The sequence below is a fragment of the Chrysemys picta genome, chromosome 5, assembly GCF_011386835.1.
Source record: "Chrysemys picta bellii isolate R12L10 chromosome 5, ASM1138683v2, whole genome shotgun sequence".
NCBI classification, from domain to species: domain Eukaryota; kingdom Metazoa; phylum Chordata; order Testudines; family Emydidae; genus Chrysemys; species Chrysemys picta.
Genome location: NC_088795.1, coordinates 130,947,577 through 130,972,568, shown reverse-complemented (window position 1 = coordinate 130,972,568; position 24,992 = coordinate 130,947,577). Strand labels below are relative to the sequence as shown.

At 44.7% G+C, this 24,992-nt stretch overlaps 1 gene segment (V, D, J or C); it reads left to right on the top strand.

Moving 5' to 3' along the window:
• Positions 1-9,317: 9,317 nt before the first annotated feature.
• LOC135984079 (immunoglobulin kappa variable 3-20-like) lies at positions 9,318-9,647 on the top strand. The segment is given in 1 exon segment: positions 9,318-9,647. A coding segment is annotated over 1 exon segment (330 nt).
• The last annotated feature ends 15,345 nt before the right edge of the window (positions 9,648-24,992 follow it).

Genomic DNA, 24,992 nt, shown 5'->3' with positions numbered 1-24,992 from the left:
AACTTCCTTAAAATTGTGGAGCTGGCTGAGTTTGATGCTCCAGGGCATCTAAGAAGAGTCACCACCCAAGAAATGTACACACACCACTACCTTGGAAAAACAATTCAAAATGAGATCATACAGTTACTGGCAACACAAGTCAAACAGATGATTGTGGCAGATCTGAAGTCAGCAAGATATTACTCTGTTATTCTGGACTGCACAACTGACATCAGCCATACAGAACAAATGACTTTAATGGTGCGCTTTGTAACAACAACAGAACCTAGTGAAAATGTCCCTGCAATGGTGACTGTCAGAGAATTTATTGACATTGATGATACTACAGGAGCTGGTATGACAAATGTGCTTTTTAAAAAGCTGGAAGATACGGGAATTGCGATAGCTGACATGAGAGGTCAGGGCTACGATAATGGTGCCAACATGAGAGGAAAGAACAGAGGAGCACACACACGGATCTGAGAGTTAAACCCTTGAGCTTTTTTTGTCCTACGGAGTTCTCATTCATTGAACTTGGTGGTCAGTGATGTAGCATCAGCTTCTAGTGAGGCTGCTGAATTTTTTAATATAATTCAAAGCATCTATGTATTTTTCTCTGCATCAACTCATCGATGGCAAATTTTGAAGCAACATCTGCTCTGACATTGAAACCACTGAGTGCCACATGATGGGAAAGTCGAGTGGAGGTGATAAAGCCTATCAAACACCAAATTGGGAAGACAGATGATGCCATAGTTGCCATTACGGAGGATAATGCTATGACAGGAACTGTTCGTGGGAGAACAGTGACAGAGGGAAGTGGAATCACCAGAAACATACATAACTTCAAATTTCTGTGTAGCTTAGTGTTGTGGCATGACATACTGTTTGAAATAAATGTTGTAAGCAAGAGACTCCAAGGTGTTTACCTTGATATATCTGGAGCAATGGAACAACTGGACAAAGCAAAGTCATACCTACAGTCTTACTGGTCAGATGAGGAATTTCAAAATGTTCTGAACAGTGCACAGAAGTTTGCAGAGGAACTTCACACTGAAGCTATTTTCCCACCCATTCAAGAATACAAGAGTCACCGAAGAAGACGACATTTTTATTATGCGGCACGGGATAATCCCATAAGAGACCCCAAACAACAATTCAAAGTTGAATTCTTTAACCAGGTGTTAGACTGTGCAATACAGTCAGTTGAAGAACATTTTATGCAGCTCAAGGAACACAGTAGTATATTTGGGATGTTGTATGATATTCCAAAACTCCTTACTATACCTGAAGAAGACCTACACCAGCAATGCAAGGCACTAGAGACAGTGTCGACACATGATGACATGAGCGATATTGATGCGAGTGATTTAGGTGATGCACTGAAAGCCCTTTCAAGATACTTTTCAGCAGGATCAACTCCAAAGGCTGTTCTGGAATATATGTGCACAAATAAGATGACCACCCTCTTTCTAAATGCTTTTGTTGCTTTGCGGATACTTCTAACACTTCCTGTAACAGTTGCCAGTGGAGAATGCAGCTGCAATCTCAATAGAGCATGAGCTGGCCCAGACTGTGGACTTCAGGAAGCAGTTCAAATCTTTGCAACCAAGAAGGCACGGAAAGCACCACTTTGATTATTCAAACAGATAAAAATGTCAGTATTTACTATGCACACAAGAAAAGTTACATTTGCTGTTCAGGCATTTGAAAGTTAAATATTACTTAAAAATTTTGAACAAGGCATTTTAAGTTGTTAGCTCTCCTTTATTGGGGTAGGTAGCAGAGCAGTACCATGAGAGGAGTAGAACAGGAAGAAGGCAGAATTGAGACCTTCAAAGTTTTGGCCCAAGTGAGGGAGCATGGGGGCATCATTTGAGCTCCCCGCCTCAGGTGCCAAAATGCTGTGGGCCGGCCCTGTTCAGCATCAATAAGTACATCAACCTTTGATGCTCTCTCTCTCAATCACTGCTAAGTGGACTAGAGTCTAAGAACCTCAGTTCTACATAAAAGTGGAGCATGTTTGATACAATTAATGGTAAAAAATAAGAAATCGGTGAAGGAAGAGCAGACAGACTCTTTCCTAAAAACAGAAACAACAGTTGATTCCAGAATAGAGGTCATAAGTATTCAAATGCCCTGGTACACCCATACAATGGGCATCTCACAGAGTGCTACAGGGAAAACAAGGAGAGCAAAATGAAAACAGAAAGAGAGGGAAGGGCAACTTTAAAATCCACACAGGATAAAGAGGTAGAGCAGCTAACTTAAAAACTCCACAGAAGTTATATTCTAATCTGAACAAATACAGGTGGTTTCCTGTCCAGGGCCCCATCTGGTGCAAATCAGCAGAGCTCTGTTGATTGCAGTGGAACTACACTGACCTAAACCAATGGGTATTTATGAACAGTGAATCTCTTTGGCACATCCTTGTCCTTCCAGAATCTGAAGATCTCTCACCAATCAGACACAGAGAGACCCAGTAACCCAGTTCATGGAATGTCTATCTGTAATAATACCCCATGTATTGAAGATTGCTATTAGCTGACTTTTCTTGTAAACCCCACTAAAGAAATTACTGCCCATCTTCACACTGAGCAAGCCAGCTCAAAACAGCAGAAGCAGCTGTAAAAAACAATTTTCCACAGCTGTGTGTGAGATTCATTCCATAGAACGAGGACCCAATCATGTTAGTTAAAAAAATTATACCAGGGCCACAATTCTTGTTTCAATGGGCCACATCGTCAGCTGGTGTAGATCAAGACACTCCACTCACTTTAACGGAGCTGCATTTCTATACAACAGCACAATCTGCTCAATGTCTATGTCAATTACTTCTGTATAAGAGCATTTACCCTAAGACAGCTCTGTCAGCTGATGTATTTAAAACTAGAGTGCGTATTAGTCAGTTTGGCAAAGCAATAAATACTTGGTGAAGTGCTGGTTTGTAGACCACTGTCAGTATGCAGACCATAGCTGAACAGACTCTTTCATTATAGCAGAGTGCCAGCTCTGCTATAGATAAGGTTGAGCTGCGCTTTCTGTTTAGTCAGCTCTTAGTGCATGAGCAAACACCTGGCTCAGGGAATGTGGGTTGTTGATCTGGTCTCATACTGCAGATGCCCAAAATAACCATTGACTCTTGGCCAGCGCCACCATGCCAGGTAAGAACACACGCCATTGTGTTGGTATCTGACTATGGGCTGTTCAGGAGTCCATGAGATCCCCACCATGGAATCCCAGGAGATGGCATGGTCTGGTGGTTTATGCAAGAACTGAGAGTCAGGAGAATTGGGATCTAACCCCAGCCTGGTCTCTCACTCTTTAACATTGGCCAAGACACAATTTCTACATGCCTGGGTTTTCCATCTATAACAGGGGTGGACAAACTATGGCCCGCAGGCTGAATCTGGACCCTCAGGTCTTTGGATCCAGCCCACGGGATTGCCACCCCCATAGCGCTGTGGTCCTGGCGCTGCACTGGGAAGCAGACGGCACAACGTCCCTGCGGCCCCTGGGGGAGGGGGGAACAGAGGGCTCCGCGCGCTGCCCTCGCCTGTGGGTACCTCCTCCGAAGCGCCCATTGGCTGGGAACAGGGAACCACGGCCAATGGGAGCTTCGGGCAGGTATAGTGGCAGTGGCTATAGCACTGATTACACATTCACCGTCACATTTGTGTAATATTGATACTACTATCCGCCACGGTCCTTGCATAGAAGAGGAAAGATTATAGTGGAAAGAGAGAATATTTTTGAAGGAAGGGGGGGAAAAGAAAAGGGAGGAGAGGGGCAGGGGAATTGTCAAATCTAAAATGATTAGCACCTAGACTATTCACTCCATACTGCATTGAAGCTGCATGTATCTGACATGGAGCCTGATTATCCAGGAGGAATATGACAGAGGTCTATAAAATCATGAATGGTGTGGAGAAAGTGAGGGAGAAAGTGTTATTTACCCCTTCGCATGACACACGAACCAGGGGTCATGCAATGAAATTAATAGACAGATTTAAAACAAGCAAAAGGAAGTATTTCTTCACACAACGCACAGTCAACCTGTGGAACTTGTTGCTCGGGGATGTTGTGAAGGTCAAAACTATGCCGGGGTACAAAAAAGATTTAGATAAGTTCATGGAGGACAGGTCCATCAATGGCTATTAGTCAAGAAGGTCAAGGATGTAATGAAGTTAATTAATATCTTTATTAATGATCTGGAGGATGGTGTGGACTGCACTCTTAGCAAGTTTGCAGATGACACTAAACTAGGAGGCGTGGTAGATACACTAGAGGGTAGGGATCGGATACAGAGGGACCTAGACAAATTAGAGGATTGGGCAGAAAAAAACCTGATGAGGTTCAACAAGGACAAGTGCAGAGTCCTGCACTTAGGACGGAAGAATCCCATGCACTGCTACAGACTAGGGACCGAATGGCTAGGTAGCAGTTCTGCTGAAAAGGACCTAGGGGTCACAGTGGACGAGAAGCTGGATATGAGTCAACAGTGTGCTCTTGTTGCCAAGAAGGCTAACGGCATTTTGGGCTGTATAAGTAGGGGCATTGCCAGCAGATCGAGGAACGTGATCGTTCCCCTTTATTCGACATTGGTGAGGCCTCATCTGGAATACTGTGTCCAGTTTTGGGCCCCACACTACAAGAAGGATGTGGAAAAATTGGAAAGAGTCCAGCGGAGGGCAACAAAAATGATTAGGGGTCTGGAGCATATGACTTATGAGGAGAGGCTGAGAGAACTGGGATTGTTTAGTCTCCAGAAGAGAAGAATGAGGGGGGGATTTGATAGCAGCCTTCAACTACCTGAAGGGGGGTTCCAAAGAGGATGGAGCTCGGCTGTTCTCAGTGGTGGCAGATGACAGAACAAGGAGCAATGGTCTCAAGTTGCGGTGGGGGAAGTCCAGGTTGGATATCAGGAAAAACTATTTCACTAGGAGGGTGGTGAAACACTGGAATGCGTTACCTAGGGAGGTGGTGGAGTCTCCTTCCTTGGAGGTTTTTAAGGCCCGGCTTGACAAAGCCCTGGCTGGGATGATTTAGCTGGGAATTGGTCCTGCTTTGAGCAGGGGGTTGGACTAGATGACCTCTTGAGGTCCCTTCCAACTCTGATATTCTATGATTCTATGATTCTAAGTGATCTGGGTGTCCCTAAGCCTCTGACTGCCAGATGCTGGGACTGGAAGGCAGGGGATGGATCACTCAATAAATTGTCCTGTTCCGTTCCTGCCCTCTGAAGCATCTGGCATTGGCCACTGTCAGAATACAGGATATTGGTCTGGATGGACCATTGGTTTCACCCAGTATGGCCATTCTTATATAGGGGCCAAGCACCTACAGCAGGGGTAGGCAACCTGCGTGCCGAAGGCAGCACGTGAGCTGATTTTCAGTGGCACTCACACTGCCCAGGTCCTGGCCACCAATCCGGGGGGCTCTGCATTTTAATTTAATTTTAAATGAAGCTATTTAAACATTTTAAAAACCTTATTTACTTTACATACAACAATAGTTTAGTCCTATATTATAGACTTCTAGAAAGAGACCTTCTAAAAACGTTAAAATGTATGACTGGCAATTGAAACCTTAAATCAGAGTGAATAAATGAAGACTCGGCACACCACTTCGGAAAGGTTGCCGACCCCTGACCTACAGCTTCTATTCACTTGTACTGGGGATGCTGGTGCTCAGTACATCAGTAAATGAGGCCCTGGGTTCTTTAGCTCTTCTATAGCGAGAGCTCTCAGGCTAATGGACACACCTTGGGGGTGATGTTGTGGGGAAGCCCAGCCATTTGGGAATCCCTGCTTTGTCTAAGATGGACAAGGTGCCTTCCTAGGGCATGAAATCAGTGACATCCAGAGTGTGTTCGGAGGGAGAGGGCTAAAATGAAGGCCCATGCCCGGACTCTGGTGGCACAGCCCAAGTGAATATTTAGGAGAGACCTGTCAAATCTGCTCAAATATAAGTAAGATCTGCAAAGACATCTGTATATATAGCATCTGAATCTAGGATAAAACAATATCATTGTAAACTAGAAGAGCAGCAGGAAATAAGCCAAATATGAGCATTTCAAATCTCTGGGCTGAAACTAAAAGTGCAGTAAATTTGCATGCATTTTGCATAGGGGTGAGGTGTCATCAATGAGCTGCTGAACACATATAAACATTTCATTTTCCACGGCTCACTTATGAACGAGCTTTTCCAACCACGGTCAGGCAAGATGATCTCACACATGCCCCTTCTCTGGCTGCTGGTTCTCTGGATTCAGGGTAAGAAATCAATAAATACAAAATGTAAAACGCAACAGAGAGTCCTGTGGCACCTTTAAGACTAACAGATGTATTGGAGCATAAGCTTTTGTGGTGAATGCTCACTTCGTCGGATGCATGTGAAAAATGTAAAACGTCACACATCAGTGTGACAGAAGATAAGTAATGCTGTCATTCCAACTTATTTAATTAATATTCTACTGTTGCATTTAGTATAAATTCACACTGGAATGTTCAAACTGTGTTTCAGTGTCTGAACACTTGTGATATCCTGTATTATATCTTTGTTCATTCCCTACCCATCTTCTCTGTCTATCCAGACTCCTCTGGGCAAATTGTGATGACTCAGTCCCCGGAATCTCTGGCAGTGCCAGTGGGAGGGAGAGTCTCTATCAACTGCAAAGCCAGTACGAGCATTGGCAGCTGCATACACTGGTACCAACAGAAACCTGGACAAGCTCCCAAACTTCTTATCTATGGCGCTAGCAACCTCCAGTCGGGAGTCCCAGCCCGGTTCAGCGGCAGTGGGTCTGGCACTGATTTCACATTCACAATCAGCAGCGTAGAAGCTGAAGATGCTGGAGATTATTACTGCCAGCAGTGTAGCAGCTACCCTCTCACAGTGATACAGACCAATACAAAAACCTCCCTGCTCTCTGCAGTGTGCAATGCAGTTACCGTTTGTTGGGGATGTAACTGTCTGCATTTCAAATGTTCTGTAAACGTGAAATAAGAGGGTGACTTATTCCATCTCCAAGCACACAATAAAAAGGAGAACACTGGAGGACTTAAAGAGTTTGGCTACCACAGACTCTAGCATATCCACAGAGACTTGAGGCTCACTACAGTTTTCTCTGCTTTATTTCCACTCTGGAATCCCAGGGCACCAGAGACAATTTCATTTTGGAAAAATCAGAGACTTTTCATTTCAATAAAGCTAATATGTCCATTTAAACTTTATCAACTGAACATCATAACACAACATCCACTGCAATACAATAAAACAATCAAAATGATAACATCGAAACAACCATTTTGACCATATCGGAAGGAAATGTTTTGACCTTCTCAAAACTTTCCCCTGAAACTTTGAACAGAATTCCTGTATTCCCGGAGAACATTTAGATTTTGTAAAATCCACATTTCCTTAGTGAAAGCTGTTCCTTTGGGAAAATTTCAACCAGCTCTGCCATTATACATACACTTCTACAATGGTCTCAACAGTCCTCTTATTTGAACAGATAATCAATAAAATCCCATTGGAAGGTCTCAGAATTGTTATTCACCTTGGAAAATTATATAAATCTAGGGATTTTTAAATGGCGGTGTTGAGATCAGGTGCCTGTTTGCTCTGTTGTAGAATATGTTGTGATAAATGAAGGGGTGGGGGAGCTCCCCTTTTATGAACACCCAGACACCCAGTTAGCTAAAAAAATCCCTGTTAGTAGCTGGCCTCTACTTGCTTTACCTGTAAAGGGTTAAAAAAAGCCCATAAGTAAAAGGAAAGGAGTGGGCACCTGATCAAAAGAGCCAACGGGAAGGCTAGAACTTTTTAAACAGCTACTAACAGGGATTTTGTAGCTAAACGGCTGGCTGGATGTCCATAAAAAGGAGCGCCCCCCACACACCCCCTCATTTATCACATACATTAAGGCCTTATGGGCCAGCTTCACAAAGGGAGCAAATCCCCAAACACACATGAACCCTGAGGCACAAGCAGGTAATAGGCACACACAGGATTTTCACAGGGACTGGGCAGATTCCACACCAGAGGAGGGGTGTAGCCCAAAGGGCAGGGCAGTGGGAGTGGCCACGCAGAAGGGTGCTGATGCCTTTTCCAGAATGGCATGGGACATGGACACATTCAGTCTGGGTCTGACTAGTAAGAGTCAGCAGGAGCCAATGGAAAATGAGTTGAGTCAGCTTCCCAGTGACTGCCGGGCTGGCCACACCATGCAGAGGAGCCAATAACTGGGGAGTGGGTAGTGCAGCTTAGGAGGTTTGGAGGCCCTGCTGCTCCACTCCCACAACCCCCTGTACCTCTCAGAGTCGGGTGCCCACCATGTCATGGAAGTAGAGGAGAAAGGGGCACAGACACAAGGGGCAGCGCTGGAGCCTGGCACACTGACACCACTATTCAGCATTTCTGTGCTGCGCATACACCCCAAATCTGAGTACGCTCGGATCTTGGGTCTCCTCTTCCCAGACCTCATTTTCATCCTGTCTGTGTGCACCCTTCAAGTCTGAGAACAGCCTTCATTCTAGGCATGCAGAACGCATGCAGCCACTGGTGCCTCTGCAAAGAGCCATGCACCTGCCGGTGCCACTGCTTCCTTGAGAATCTGGCCCTATCAATGTCATGAAAATGGATTAATTAAAAGAGACTAGGCTGATTGCATTTAAACCCCACACAGTAAATGACTGAATGATTGTAGCTGTTCTAACTTGTGTTTCAAGCTGCCGCTCGCTCGGTTACTCATCATTAATCAAACAGCCGTTGTTACCTCCATATCCTGTAAAGCCAACTCTGGCTGCTTTGCCATCTGGATCAAGCAAATATGTTACAGTTATTATATCCAATAACCACAAGAAACCATCAAGTCAGATATTTCAAAGCTCCTCCCTGGTATTAACATCTGGTTATTTGCATAATTTAGCTCTCTTTGCATATTCACACATGGCTGATGGTCCTTCACTGAGCTGCTGAACACATAAATGGTTCCATTTCCACTACATGCTTCACTGACAAACATTTCCAGCCCCACGGAAGCAAGATGATCTCAAAGACTCCCCTTCTCTGGCTGCTGCTTTTCTGGATTCAGGGTAAGAAACAGACAAGTGTCAAAAGTGTTGATAAGAAATGTGGCAAAGCATAAGAAAAATCCCCGTGGTTTGTAAAGTTATATGCTGATTCCAGGTATATTTTTAGTTCATTTTTACTGTTCAGTTTACAAGGGTTTCAATGTGGAGCTTTGAATAATGTTAATGTCATTGTCCCATTTACCCAACCCCAGCCCTGCCAATTTTTATTCTTTCTCGCCAGGTTCCAGTGGGCAGACTGTGATGACTCAGACCCCTGAATCCCTGGCAGTGTCTCCAGGAGACAGAGTCACCATCAACTGCAAAGCCAGTTCCAGTGTTAGCAGCAGATACATGGCCTGGTACCAACAGAAATCAGGTCAAGCTCCTAAGCTCCTTATCTACAGCGCTTCCACCCGTCCCTCTGGGATCCCAGACCGGTTCAGCGGCAGTGGGTCGGGAACTGACTACACATTCACCATCAGCAGAGTTGAAGCTGATGATGCTGGAGATTATTACTGCATGCAGACTGCTAGCTTCCCTCTCACAGTGATACAGACCAATACAAAAACCTCCTTGCTCTATGAAGCATGAAGTCTAGTAGACACGGCTACATACAAGTAGCATAACAACCTAGTTTTCAAATGTTCTGCCAAAACTCATTCCATTCACTAACATAACCTGAAACTCTAGCATTGTACAGTATTGCTGTCCTGAAAGGGAAGGTTTGTTATAGCATGAACTGAAGAACAGAGGGTCATCAGTGAAGTCCCACAAAACATATTCTGTCTTTTTTAAGTCTAACCTTAACTGTGAATTTTCTGGGTTATGATCCTTAGTGTCTGGATCATGACAACATCCCTGTTAATGATTTTTATCCAAAATTACTAATATGCACTGGCAGCCTTACTCCATCTTATTATTATTTATTGTTTGCTCTCCAGTCGCATCTACAAAGCCCTAGACATGGACCCCATTGTGCTAGGTGCTGTACAAACACTGAAGAAAAAGACAGTCCCTGCCCCCAAACAACTGCTACAGTCAATGCAGTTTTTGTCTGTGAATGAATACATTAATCTAGAAAACAAATTCCATTAGCTGAAGGTTAAGGTTGTTTTCAGACAAATGCCCCAGAGCATGGGAAATAAAGGTAATCTTCACGTATTCATACAGCACAGATCACATACAAATAAACTGACACCACATGATGTACATTAAATCATTAATACATACTCCTAGTTACAAACTATGCAGATCAGGTATGGGCCATCAGGGAAGGCATCAGTAGTGCCTCATTCTGGGAATGAGACAAAACACCTTCTCACGGGCTGGTTTAGACTTTTGCACCATATCTATCTTCAATGGGATTATATGTGTTGCTGGTGGGCAATCCACTGGTGTCTTGCACTCCAGAACGTGGGCCCCTTCTTGGCCTGTTTGAGAGGGGGCCACATGCTGCTTGTTTTCACCAGAAAGCAGCAGGTTTGTGGCTAAGCAGGTAGACCACAGGGCCTGGCTGCACTTGGCATGCCTGGGACAACAGCTGCAAGCTCCCTGCCTCACACTGAAGAAGCCCACAGGGATTGCATCCTTGATAGATGTTGGGATCCTGCTACACGGGCCCTCACAGCCCAACATGTACAAAATAGGGTTTGTGTCTATAGTGCACAGGGGACTGTTTAAATATTTATTTATTTATTTTCACCCCAACCCTACTAAATTGAGGATTCTAGAAGTTTTGGCCCAAAACAGGCATTAAAAAAAATTCTAAAAGAATCCTTGGGATGGGGATGTAGCCTCTGCCTATACTGTGACAATAATATTCTCCTCTCTGATATAAGTGTCTGTTTGTACATCCCCAAATAGAAATGACATTAAGATGGAGTTCTGGTTGCAAGAACTACTACTGGGGGAATTCTGCACCACTGCACATGTGCAGAATTCATGTGCCGTGCATACATTTTTTTTCCCCGCAGAAAATACATTCTGTTGGAAAGGTGCTGCCCCCCAGGGGCCACTGTGGCAAACAGAGAGCAGCCACTCCCAGGCCAGTTACAGCTGCACATAGGGAAGAGAAGAGGCTGCCTTCCTCACAGCACCCTGTGGGGCCAGGTCAGGAGGCACAGGATATGGGCGGACAGACAGTGTGGGGCACATGGGCTGCTGAGGGCAACACAGACTGGGGTTCATAAGGGCTAGTGGCAGAGACAGACTAGGGCGGGGGCTGAATGTGAGTGGGGGTGCAGGGCCACATAGGGACGGGGGGAGGTGGTGGTGGGACACATGGGGAAGAGGGAGGAGGTGTGGGATTGCAAGGACATATCAGGATGGGAGTTGCAGGGACACATGGGGACAGGGGCAGATGTGCCTGACTGAATGAGAGAGGCTAGGGGGGTCAGCCAGGATATGTATGGTGGAAGCTCCCCTACCAATCCCTCCCCACCCCCGAAAAAACCTTTTCCATACTTCTCCCACCCACATACAACAACCTTCCAAGTTCAATCCAGGCTCCTTCCCAGAAATCACTTCCCTCTCCCTCAGCTGCTCCATTACCCCCAACTCCCCCAAGCCTTTGCAGTGCTTCTGGAGGGCGTGGGAACGGGAAATGCATTTCTGTATTGTAGTTTAAATTAATTATTACTCAGAGTTCTCTATTAACATGCCTAGTAAGGAATCTATTTCTCAAAACAAACGTTTCCTGATTTTGTTGTTGTTGTTTGTATTGTTACAGACATACTTGCTGAGAGGTATTTTGAAATAGATTACCAAAATAATTAGCCTGCTGTGATTATATTATGTGCTTTAGATAAATAAAATATGCAGAATTTTAAAATATTGTGTGCAGAATTTGTAATTTTTGGCTCATAATTCTCCTAGGAGTATTCATATTTGAGGTAAAATGCATTATAAGCGAGTTGTAGTTATACCAAAAACAAGTATTACAAACCTAGGAAAATCAGAGATAAATTTAAAAGAAAATTAATCACGTTGCACTATGCTAATACACAGTGAGGGCACCCAAACAACCTACCTCCATCCTGTAATGATGCAGTGCAATTAATATATGATTCTGATTAAAGCATTTTAGTGTTAGAGGATCCCAGATCTGATTTTAAAAAGATTTTGAAGACACAATGGAGTGTTTCATATATTTCCCCCTACACTACAAAGTTCAGATTGTTTGGGTGCCTTAACAGAACTTTTTTTACTTAAAAAAAATCCAAACACTTTAAAGTGTAAACGTTAATTCTGAATATCCTTCATTTTACACTGCTTGAGTCTAAGGTAAGTGCAACATCCTTGTAATATCATTACTCTTAAGTTCTGGATAACTACTGACAACTTAATTCTATCTTAATATAGTTCTTTGTCCGGGAATTTCCTTATGTTTACTTATACACACGTATACTTTCATACATGGACCCTAAAACAAATCCCATGATAATGCTGCTTTACAACATTTCTAATGAGATGCAGAGATGTAATATCAACCTTCCCTCTTCATTTTATTTTCTTTAGATTCATAGATTTTTAAGGCAAGAAGGGACCATCATGATCATCTCGTCTGATCTCCTGCATAACACCAGCTATAGAACCCACCCAATAAATTCTGCATCAAGCCCAGAACTTCAGCTTGAACAACAGCATGTTATCTAGAAAATGCTGCAGTCTTGATTTCAGGGCAGGCAGATTTACTTGTACACCAAAGCAGGCAGAGCACCCAGTCAGTTTCCATCACCAGAGCAGCGGACGTGTACTGGTAAATCTGGCCCTTGATTTGTAATGGACTTTATGGGGCTGTGATGGAGACGGCTGCTCTGTCCAGGCTCTGGAAAGATTCCATGGCTGCATTACCAGCGTTAGCAGCAGTGCCTGAGAGGTTCCTCAGGGCGCTGCTTCCTCAACTACACGGCATGCTGAAGTTGCACTGCTGGGGGGAACTAATCCAGGAGCATGGAGGGTGGCGGGGACTGTAGGATGGTCTTGATTCAAAGCATGAAACTATTCACCGGGTGGCGTGGGTTCCCCATCTCACAGACGGGGATCTGAAACAAAGCATAAGTGACTTGTCGCATGTCACACAAGGAGACTAAGGCAGAACCAGGAGCTGAACTCAGATTTCTTAAACACCAGTCCAGTACTTTAATAATAACACCATTCCTCCTTAATAAGGGCCCCATGTGCTACCTACTCACTACACGGGCCTTCTGCTGTCTGATGAGATAATACCTCAGGGTGACAGGGATAACACAGAGGATACATCCTAGCCTAAATTCTTGATATAGTGTAAATATCACCGTGACTGGCCCTACTGCCATAGATTGAAAGGGCTCATGTTTGAAAACTGGCTCCACAACATCAATTACATCTTGAAACGTGTAACTGGGGGGAGAAAAGGGGACCCAGATATGAGAAGGCAAAGAATCATCAGGCTGTGTAGCACCCCTGGGGAATGCTACCACATCTGTTTGGGCACTCCATTCATAGACTTTACATGCGTCTGACGAAGTGGGTATTCACCCACGAAAGCTTATGCTCCAATACATCTGTTAGTCTTTAAGGTGCCACAAGGCTCTTTGTTGCTTCATTCATAGACTACAATCTGTGGACAACTATGCCATTGGCCAGTAGATGGCAGTATTTTGATACCACTGTGCAGAGTTTGCGGTTTCCAGCCAAACAGGCCAGTTGGTTTCTGAAGGTTTCTTTACTGATATGGTCTGATTAAAGAGAGAGAAGAATAATTGAGTTAATAGACTTTGCTGATCACAATCTTTAAAAAAAAAACATAGCTAACTGTGAGCCCCTTAAACCCACAGCTAAGTCCTCACTCACATGAGCAGTCTCCGTGAAAGACATGGGATTACTTATGAGAATAACTGCTCACCATGTGAGTAACAGGAGCATGATTGGCCCTATATCACTAAGTTGTTATAGATGGTCTTGTGTGTAAATGTATGGAAATCTGCAGCCTGCTCTGCTACCCACTGAAGAGTCTCCTTGTTAAATAACGAATCCACCACTGTAACCATCTTATGCCACGTAAGCCTCAGTCTGAGCACTTGAACACCCCACAAGTGAGTAACTATAAATAGTTATTACAGGCAACAGAGGCATGAAATAGACAAGCCAAATATTTCAGAACAGCTTTCCTGGGGCTAGAGTGCTGGTGACTTCCAGGATTTTATCTTTTTGCATATTCACACAAGTGATTTTCCCCTTTCTGAGCACTTACAAATGTGTTGATTTCCACTGTGTGCTTATCAACAAACATTTCCAATCACAGACTAGATCTCTATATATATAGACTTTCCATGCACTACACTAATCTGAAACCCTCCTCGCTCACCAGGTTTCAAAACGTGGGCTCCAGCCCAAGGGGGTATGTCTATGCTGCTATCTTTAGACACATGGGATCTGAGACTCGCTGTTGTGGTTTTGGTTTGCTTTGCTTTATTGCAGTGGAGACATACCTACTGATTACACTCACACCATCAGCAGCATTAAAGCTCATCATACTGGAGAATATGATTGTCAACTGGCCTTTCCCAGTGATACAGGCCAGTGCAAAAACCTCCTTTTTTCTACACAGAGATGCGCACTTAAGACATCTTTGAAGATATTTAGGTGCCTAATTTGTATTGAAATCAGTGGGAGTTAGGTATCAAAAAAGCTTTGCATAGTGGATCTTAGGAGAGCAAGTATGTCATGGAAACCAGCCACTAAACGGGAACAAAGACCCACACTCTCCTTGGGATGGGGGGAGAGAGGAGGGAGGTACATTATCTTGCTTTCTCCAAATAAAGGGCTCACACAAAGCAATTTACACAAGTCTGCACTGGGAGCACAGCTGAGCAGAAGAATTACTCCATGCTTCTCTGAACCCCACAGCAAGCAAGGAGAATGTAGCTGCAGCTCTGTTCCTGGAGTGGGCACTGCATACACAACATCTTCCAGAGCTGGCCATCTCTATGGCCGGTGCAGGGGATGGAGATCATGGCTCACAGCCACTTCTGTGGTGGTAGGGGTGCTGGCTACATACATTGCTTGGGTTTGCATGGGTACAAAGATTCCACTCTATCTAGACCCTGCATGGAAGAGCTCCTAGCACAACCGCATCATTGCACACCCATGGAGACACCAGCAGCATTCTCTCCCAAAGGAAGCGCCATACTGTCAGGAGAATCTGGACAGAACATCAGCCCAACTATCTCCTCGGGCAAGGACGCTGGGGACATTCATGAATATTTTCATGGCAAGGAGAATAACCAAGGTAAAGGGAGGTAAACGGATCTGAAAACTGCTGTAAAAATGGCTGGGAGATTTTAATCGCTTAGATACAAGGTCACATACAAAATTCCTGGTGCTCTCCCCATAGAGCCCTTCAGACATTCCACTCATAAAACCATCAGTGTTGCAACTTTACCTCATAAGTCACTATCACCAGGTTACAGAGACCAACACCACACAAGAGTAACAGGAAATGCCCCTGGATCTAAAATGCATCTTGTTTATATGAATGGGTTATTTGCATGTTCACTCTGCAGGGACGTTCCCTGGCTGGGCTGCCAAGCGTTCATAAACGGTCCTGTTTGCACTGCCTGGTGAGCTGTTCTGCATTCCTCACAGAGACCTGTCAAGATGTTCTCACAGACCCAGCTTCTCTGGGTACCGGTGCTTTGGATTCAGGGTGAGCACTATATCAACAGGGAACAGACTTCATAGGCAATAAAATACTAGCTAAGCTTAAAATAATATTGCTTGCTTACTTTGCAATCTAGTGTTTAATAAATTCTTAAATGAAAAATGAATTTAAATACCAATTTTAATAACATGCCATGATTGCATGAATTTTCTTTCCATATCTAGACTCCTATGGCCAAATTGTTCTGACTCAGACTCCAGAATCCCTGTCAGTGTCGCCTGGACAGAGAGTCACCATCAACTGCAAAGCCAGTACCAGCATTAGCAACTTCTTAGGCTGGTACCAACAGAAACCAGGACAAGCACCTAAGCTCCTTATCTCTGATTCTACCAACCGTGTCTCTGGGATCCGAGCCCGGTTCAGCGGCAGTGGGTCTGGGACTGATTTCACTCTCACAATCAGCAGCTTTGAAACTGAAGATGCTGGAGATTATTACTGTCATGAATGCCTCTGTCAAGGCTGCTTCCCCACTCTGAACTTTAGGGTACAAATGTGGGGGCCTGCATGAAAACTTCTAAGCTTAACTACCAGCCTAGATCTAGTCCGCTGCCACCATCCCAAAGCTAATTCTCTTCCCTGGGTAGCCTTGAGAGACCTTCACCAATTCCCTGGTGAATACAGATCCAAACCCCTTGGATCTTAAAACAAGGAGAAATTAACCATCCCTCTCCTTTATCCCACCAACTCCTGGTGGATCAAGATCCAACCCCCTTGGATCTACAAACAAGGAAAAATCAATCAGGTTCTTAAAAAGAAGGCTTTTAATTAAAGAAAAAGGTAAAAATCCTCTCTGTAAAATCAGGATGGAAAAATAACTTTACAGGATAATCAAACTTAAAGAGCTCAGAGGACCCCCCTCTAGCCTTAGGTTCAAAGTACAGCAAACAGAGATAAACACTCTAGCAAAAGGTACATTTACAAGTTGAGAAAACAAAGATAAACTAGCACGCCTTGCCTGGCTGTTTACTTACAAGTTTGAAATATGAGAGACTTGTTCAGAAAGATTTGGAGAACCTGGATAGATGTCTGGTCCCTCTCAGTCCCAAGAGCAAACAACTTCCCAAACAAAGAGCACAAACAAAAGCCTTTCCTCCTCCCCCCCCTCCACGATTTGAAAGTATCTTGTCCCCTTATTGGTCCTTTGGGTCAGGTGTCAGCCAGGTTACCTGAGCTTCTTAACCCTTTACAGGTAAAAGGATTTTGGAGTCTCTGGCCAGGAGGGATTTTATAGTACTGTACACAGGACAGCTGTTACCCTTCCCTTTATAGTTATGACAGCCTCAGTTACCCTGTCACGGTAATACAGACCATTACAAAAACCTCCCTGTGGACAGAGTGTGCTCTGTGGTTACTGTTTGTTTCAGCTGCAACCAAGATAGTGAATTTTATGAATTAATTCAAATAAAAACCAGTGAGTGACTCCAAATACACCTGAAATTTTATACAGCACCAAACATCCCCAAACCATCAAAGAAACAATACCGGGATCAGATCACCCTCTGCTGAAGCTCAGCTCCACTGGGGTGGAAGGAACAATACTCTGCAACTGGATCCCAAGATTGTTGTGTCCCATTAGAACTACAGGGCGTATTTGATAGGTCTCTTCTTCCACAATACATGTGCTAATATTCATCCCTATTATTGCAAAACTTGCCATGAGGTGTGTTTTGCTTTTATTTCATTTGACCAAATCCGACTTGTTGTGATTTGACTTATAATCGCTTAAAATCTATCTTTGTAGTTAATACATTTGTTTGTTTATTCTACCTGAAGCACCGCATTTGGTTTGAAGCGTGTCAGAGACTCCCCTTGGGATAACAAGCCTGGTACATATCCATTTCTTTATTAAACTGATGAACTCATATCAGCTTGCAGCGTCCAGTGGGCATAACTGGACATTGCAAGATGGAGGTGCCTAGGGTTGTGTCTGGGACCGGAGATATTGTCTAGTGTTACTTGGTGGCACGATCCAAGGAGCAGCTTACATACAAGAGGCTGTGCGTGAACAGCCCAAGAGGGGGGGTTCTCACAGCAGAGCAGGGTAAGGCTGGCTCCCAGAGTACAGGATTAGAGTGACCTAGCAGATAACACCAGGGAAACTTCACAACATCCCTGCAGGGTGTTAAGAATCCCTCTGAGTTTCCCTCTCTTTAATCTCCTCCCTGGAGGACCCATGTTTCAGGGGTAGACTTCTGTTATATCACAAACCACACCAACTATCTGCTTCCCATTCTTTTTTCAATCCAGGTGCCTTTGTTCTACCTAAACACACTCAGAGTAGGACTTTAAACTCTCTATTGATTTCCCTTTGGATTCAATTCTGTAGGGAAAGCGTCTCAGAAATAATTAGAATTAAATGAACCTACATCAGCTACCAAAGCATCAAGGTGACTTTTCATGACTATCGACAGATGAATTCCAGAAGATGTGCCTCCTTGTCATATGGTTCTAAAGTTAATAACTGCACATTAGTCACCATGATTATGAGGACAAATAGCAAATCACACATTTAAACTATCAGAGGGGTAGCCATGTTAGTCTGGATCTGTAAAAAGCGACAAAGAGCCCTGTGGCACCTTATAGACTAACAGAAGTATTGGAGCACAAGCTTTCGTGGGTGAATACCCACTTCATTAGATATAAGATGCCACAGGACTCTTTGTCACATTTAAACTAGGTGCAGCAAAACACGTTTCCTTCCATGCCAGGCTTTGCAGAAAGACACACCAATAGGAACCCTGAGGGATTCACTATCATGTTTTGTGGAAGGAAAAGGGGGGGGGGGAAAGTTGAATGTTTGCAGGGCTCTAATGACGGCAGGTGAAAATAAAATCATTCAACGCTCTCAGTGGTTGTTCCATGTGTTCAAATCCACTGCTCCCTTGGTGACCCAGGGAGAGAAACTGCAGAAGCACATGGTTAAAATTGACAAGAAGGGTCAAATGTGACCTTAGCTGGTTTCCAAAACAACTCAGTCCCTACAGCTCATCCCTGTTACACTCTGATGTCACCGAAGCCCCATTCCAGGTAGAGGAGTATTTGAATCACAAAGATATTACAACTAATTATAACCAGAGCGGGGCCTAAGTTGAGAAGTTCAGAACAGGTTCTGGATCCTCTAAGCAGTAGAGGGTATCAGACCAGCATTCTGGCTCATGTCCATCTCTAATGAGACTGAGCACACGCAGCATGAAACATAGAACCCACCTGCAATCACTGTAAATCTCTGCCTGGAACTAAAGCACTGAACATTTCCATATATTTTGCATATTCACACAAGTGACATTTCCCCTGTGAGCTGCTGAGAACTTATAAACTTTTCGCTTTCCCCTACAAGGCTCAGTGACAAGCATTTCCAGCCACCGCCTGCCAAGATGATCTCCCAGAGTCACTTTCTCTGGCTGCTGGTTCTCTGGGTTCACAGTAAGAAGCAGCACAAGAGTCTGCAGGGCTATTAACCAATGTAATAAAATGCTGCAATATTTGATTTAATTCGTTCTTACTTTCCGGCATGACTTCTGATTAAATAACTCCTGTTGCTTTTACATGTAAGATGTGCTGCAGTGTAAAGCCTTGAATCATATATGCTGCCCTTGGTCAATTACCCTCTTGCTGCTCTTATTACCGTCACCAATTTTCCATTTCTATCCATCTAGGTTCAAGTGGGCAGACTGTGGGAACTCTGACTCAGACTCCAGAATCTCTGTCCGTGTCTGTGGGGGAAACAGTAACTATGAAATGCCAAGCCAGTTCAGGCATTGGTACCTACGCACACTGGTACCAACAGAAATCTGGGCAATCTCCAAAGCTTCTTATCTACAGCACTAGCAGCCGCCCGTCTGGGATCCCAGCCCGGTTCAGCGGCAGTGGGTCTGGCACCGATTTCACTCTCACCATCAGTGGAGTTGAAGCCGATGATGCTGGAGATTATTACTGTCAGCAGTCCACCTACAGCATCCCTAACGCTGTACAGACCAATACAAAACCCTTTGCCGTGTCTCCAGTGTGCAAGGCGGTTGGTTGCCTTTGTGTCAACAAAGCTTGCAAAGTTTCCTGTCAGTCACACATCAAACAGGATGACGCCCCTTCTCAGCGCTTTCCATGAGCAATATGATGTCAATACTTCCCAAAAGCTGAGATTTAAAATGAGCTTCTATTACAGCCTCCTGGATGGCAGAGGGTTATCAATCAGGGAGGGGGTGTGCAAAGTGGCTGGTCCATTCCACATCATCAATCAATTTTTCAAACAAAAACCGAGTCTCTCAAACTCTGAGCTAGAACCAGTTTTTTCAGAGTAACAGTTGAACTGTGGTAAGAAAAAGAGTCAGGGTTTGTAACTTTCCCACTTAGTTCTCTGCTGTCCGTTCAGATGATTTCCTGTCTGTGCTTATGTACTAGTAAAACACCTGACACTCTGAGAGCTCTCCTGTGCTGTCTGAAGGGCGAGGTGCATCCCCTTACAACCCACACCAGCCGTTGTGTATTAGACCGCATCAGCCTGAGCTGGGTGGGGTCACCTTGTATTTCCAAAGCCACCAGTCAGCCCTCACTGAGCTCTACCCCGACGGAACCCTGCAGAAACCAACTCAGCCAACCCTGAGCATCCACCGGCCCTGCTGCTCTCCTGTCTCAAACCTTTGAAAATCCTGGCCTATGAGATTCCTCAGAGCTGGAGCTGTAATTACCCTCATCTCTCCTGTACCCTCACCAGCAGCCATCTCCACATGATGTAAACGACCAAGGAGGCGCCTGACAGCTGCTTTGAGCCAACAAAAGGAAGTCACACAATAAAGATCAAAACCTCTGGCACAATATAGATTAAATTCATCCCTGAGGCAACTCTGCTCAATTCACTGGATTTAGCCCCGCACGTCTAGCTGGGCTGGTTCTACTCCACGAAAGTAGAAGAGACAGCTGAGATAATGATGGAGTCCAAAGCATTTGGTGCCCCCTACAGGTGTTTGTTTAGATCTGCAGCAACCCATCCCCACCATTCCCACAGGAGGGGGCTCTGCTGAGTCAGCCACAGCATGGTTTGGGTTTGCTGTGTTGTCAGTTGGTTTGGGGGGATAGTAGGGAATAAATCCCCACCAGGCTTCCAGCACCCCAGCCTGCAGGGCCTCCCTGAGGAAAGATAATCAAGGTGTGGCCAGTCTATCTGTGTCAAGCCCTTCAAACTGGAGTTAGCTATTCTCATGAGAAGCAGAGACAGGTTTTCTGGTCAGCCAGAGCAGGGAATGAGGACAACACAGAAGTCTGCTGGTCTGTGTTATTTTGCGTGGGTTCATACTGCTGGGCTGCGGTTTCTAGACTACTAAGCTGCAGGAAAGGATGGGGGCAGAGTGTTGGCTGGTTTGGGGTTTATACTTGAAGACAAACCCTGCAAATGAATCAGAAACTACAGTGAGCTTGGTTAGTTGCTTCACCTGGGCCACCTGTGAGCTTCCTTTCCTGATGCTCCCTAGCCTCCGTTTGCCAGAAGCTGGGAATGGGTGACTGGGGATGGACCACTTTTCAGCATTTCTGTGCTGCGTATACACCCCAATTCTGAGTATGCTCGGACATTGGGTCTCCTCTTCCCAGACCTGATTTTCATCCTGCCTGTGTGCACCCTGCAAGCCTTTGAGAACAGCCTTCATTCTAGGCGTGCAGAACGCATGCAGCCACTGGTGCCTCTGCAGAGAACCATGCACCTGCCGGTGCCACTGCTTCCTTGAGAATCTGGCCCTATCAAGATCATGAAAATGGATTAATTAAAAGAGACTAGGCTGATTGCATTTAAACCCCACACAGTAAATGACTGAATGATTGTAGCTCTTCTAACTTGTGTTTCAACCTGCCGCTCGCTCGGTTACTCATCATTAATCAAACAGCCGTTGTTACCCCCTGTGCTTGTCAAGCTAACTCCGGCTGCTTTACCATCTGAATCATGCAAATATGTTATAGTTATTACATCCAATAACCAGACGAAACCATCAAGTCAGATATTTCAAAGCTCCTCCCTTCCACTAACCTCTGGTCATTTACATAATTGGGCTCTTTTTGCATATTCACACACATGGCTGATGTTTCCTCACTCAGCTGCTGAACACATACATGGTTCCATTTCCACTACATGCTTCACTGAGGAGCATTTCCAACCCCACAGAAGCAAGATGATCTCAAAGACTCCCCTTCTCTGGCTGCGCTGGGCCAGAGCCCGCACCCCGTACTCCTTCTGCGTCCCTCATCCCAACTTCCTGCCCTGAGCCCCCTGCCTGCACCCCAGTCTCCTGCCATACCCCGCACCGCTCCTGCACCCCAACCACCTGCCCTGCGCCGCCCTTGTACACCCCGCACCCTACCTTTGCCCCAACCTCTTGTCCTGAGCCCCTTTCTGAACAATGCACCCCCTCCCACAGCCTGCACTCCCTCCTGCACCCCAGCGAGGGTGACCAGACAGCAAGTGTGAAAAATTGGGACGGGGGTGGGGGGTAATAGGATCCTATATAAGAAAAATACCCCAAAATCGGGACTGTCCCTATAAAATCGGGACATCTGGTCACCCTAACCCCAGCCCCCTGCCCCAGCCCTGCATTCATGGCCCTGCATGCAATTTCTCCAACCAGATGTGGCCATCGAGCCAAAAAGTTTGCCCACCCCGATCTATAAAAAAGAAGACATATTAATTTCCCTCCCTTAAAGGGCATTGGAAGATGTGATTTGTTGATATTTTGAAAGCATTTTGAAATTTTAGTACATGGTGCAAGGGACTCTTAAATGAAATACAACTTTTTATTTTATTTTATTTTATTTTATTTTGCATCTTACATATGAAACCATAACAACAATGTACTTCAACCCATTAATGGAGATATTCCATAGCATTTACTGCCCTTGAGCTAAACCAGATCCATCACTACCACTATTCAAAATTGGATTGGACAGAGCACTGGCGACCATGCAAAGGCACAGAGGAAGCTAAAATTCCTACTGCAATTTCCCACCTTTCACTCCTATTATTCTACTATCCTGGGGTTGTTGGTGGGAGCTGCATGTTTTGGCTTGTACAGTGTCTTTAATATCATATACACATTAAAGGATGAACTTGGTTGTTTGTAGAAAAGAGCCATCTGATTAGAAACATGCCAAGCTAAATCTAAAAGGACTTCCAAGTCCTTTTTTCAGGATGGTTTTGTAATTTTTCTGGGCTGTGGATGACAAAGTTTATCTTATAGCAACAGCCCCTAGGGCTTGTCTACGCCACAGAGCTTTTAGCGACAAGGCTGTGTCGACACAGCCTTGTCACTAAAAGTCAGCGTGTGTAAACGCTCTTTTCCCGTACTTTGTTGGCACTTTTGCTGACAAAATAATTCCAGCCCCATGAGCAGCATTAGCTTTGTCAGCAGGAGAGCGCTCCTGCCGACCGAGACACGTTTGCACTGCCACTTGCATTGGCAAAACTTGTGTCTTTCACGGGTGGTGCTTTTTTAGGTACCCATGAAAGACAAAAGTTTTGTCGACAACTTCGCAGTGCAGACAAGCCCTAAGAAAAGGAAAATTTCCAGACTCTACCCTGAATCTCAGAGGCAATTTACATAGCTTGGTCTCTTTGCATTTTCACACCCAAGTGCCATTTCCTCACTGCTCTGAGCAGGGATTATAACTCTACCAGGTTGCATTTTACATTTCACTGCTGGGCTCTCAGCTTCTTGCCACCCAGAAGAGTCGAGATGATTTCACACACACGGTTTTCCCTGCTGATGATGTTTTTTTTCCCTGGGTTCAGGGTAAGAAAGAACAAAGAGATGAAGTTTTAAAAAGGCTTGTGGGTATATTTGGTGTGGGACACAATTCCTAGTACCGATAAACATGTGAAATGTATATTTTAAAAATGTGGTGGCATGCGCAGATTTTCTGTTTCTAGACACCAATGGAGAGACTGTGATGACTCAGTCCCCAGCATCCCTTTCAGTCAGTGAAGGTAAAAGTGTTACTATCAGTTGCAAAGCCAGTTCATGTGTTACTGCTGACATAGACTGGTACCAGCAGACATCTAGAAAACCTCTTAAACCATTATCGATTAAACTTCTTCTTGCCTTATGCCGGTTGCAGCCAGGTATAGTGGCAGTGGCTATAGCACTGATTACAAATTCACCATCACATTTGTGTAATATTGATACTACTATCCGCCACGGCCCTTGCATAGAAGAGGAAAGATTATGGTGGAAAGAGAGAATATTTTTGAAGGAAGGGGGGAAAAAGAAAAGGGAGGAGAGGAGCGGGGGAATTGTCAAATCTAAAATGATTAGCACCTAGACTATTCACTCCATACTGCATTGAAGCTGCATGTATCTGACATGGAGCCTGATTATCCAGGAGGAATATGACAGAGGTCTACAAAATCATGAATGGTGTGGAGAAAGTGAGTGAGAAAGTGTTATTTACCCCTTCGCATGACACACGAACCAGGGGTCATGCAATGAAATTAATAGGTTTAAAACAAACAAAAGGAAATATTTCTTCACACAACGCACAGTCAACCTGTGGAACTTGTTGCTCGGGGATGTTGTGAAGGTCAAAACTATGCCGGGGTACAAAAAAGATTTAGATAAGTTCATGGAGGACAGGTCCATCAATGGCTATTAGTCAAGAAGGTCAAGGATGTAATCAAGTGATCTGGGTGTCCCTAAGCCTCTGACTGCCAGATGCTGGGACTGGAAGGCAGGGGATGGATCACTCAATAAATTGTCCTGTTCCGTTCCTGCCCTCTGAAGCATCTGGCATTGGCCACTGTCAGAATACAGGATATTGGTCTGGATGGACCATTGGTTTCACCCAGTATGGCCATTCTTATATAGGGGCCAAGCACCTACAGCAGGGGTAGGCAACCTATGGCACGCGTGCCGAAGGCAGCACGTGAGCTGATTTTCACTGGCACTCACACCTGGGTCCTGGCCACCAATCCGGGGGGGCTCTGCATTTTAATTTAATTTTAAATGAAGCTATTTAAACATTTTAAAAACCTTATTTACTTTACATACAACAATAGTTTAGTTATATATTATAGACTTATAGAAAGAGACCTTCTAAAAACGTTAAAATATATTACTGGCACGTGAAACCTTAAATTAGAGTGAATAAATGAAGACTCGGCACATCACTTCGGAAAGGTTGCCGACCCCTGACCTACAGCTTCTATTCACTTGTACTGGGGATGCTCGTGCTCAGTACATCAGTAAATGAGGCCCTGG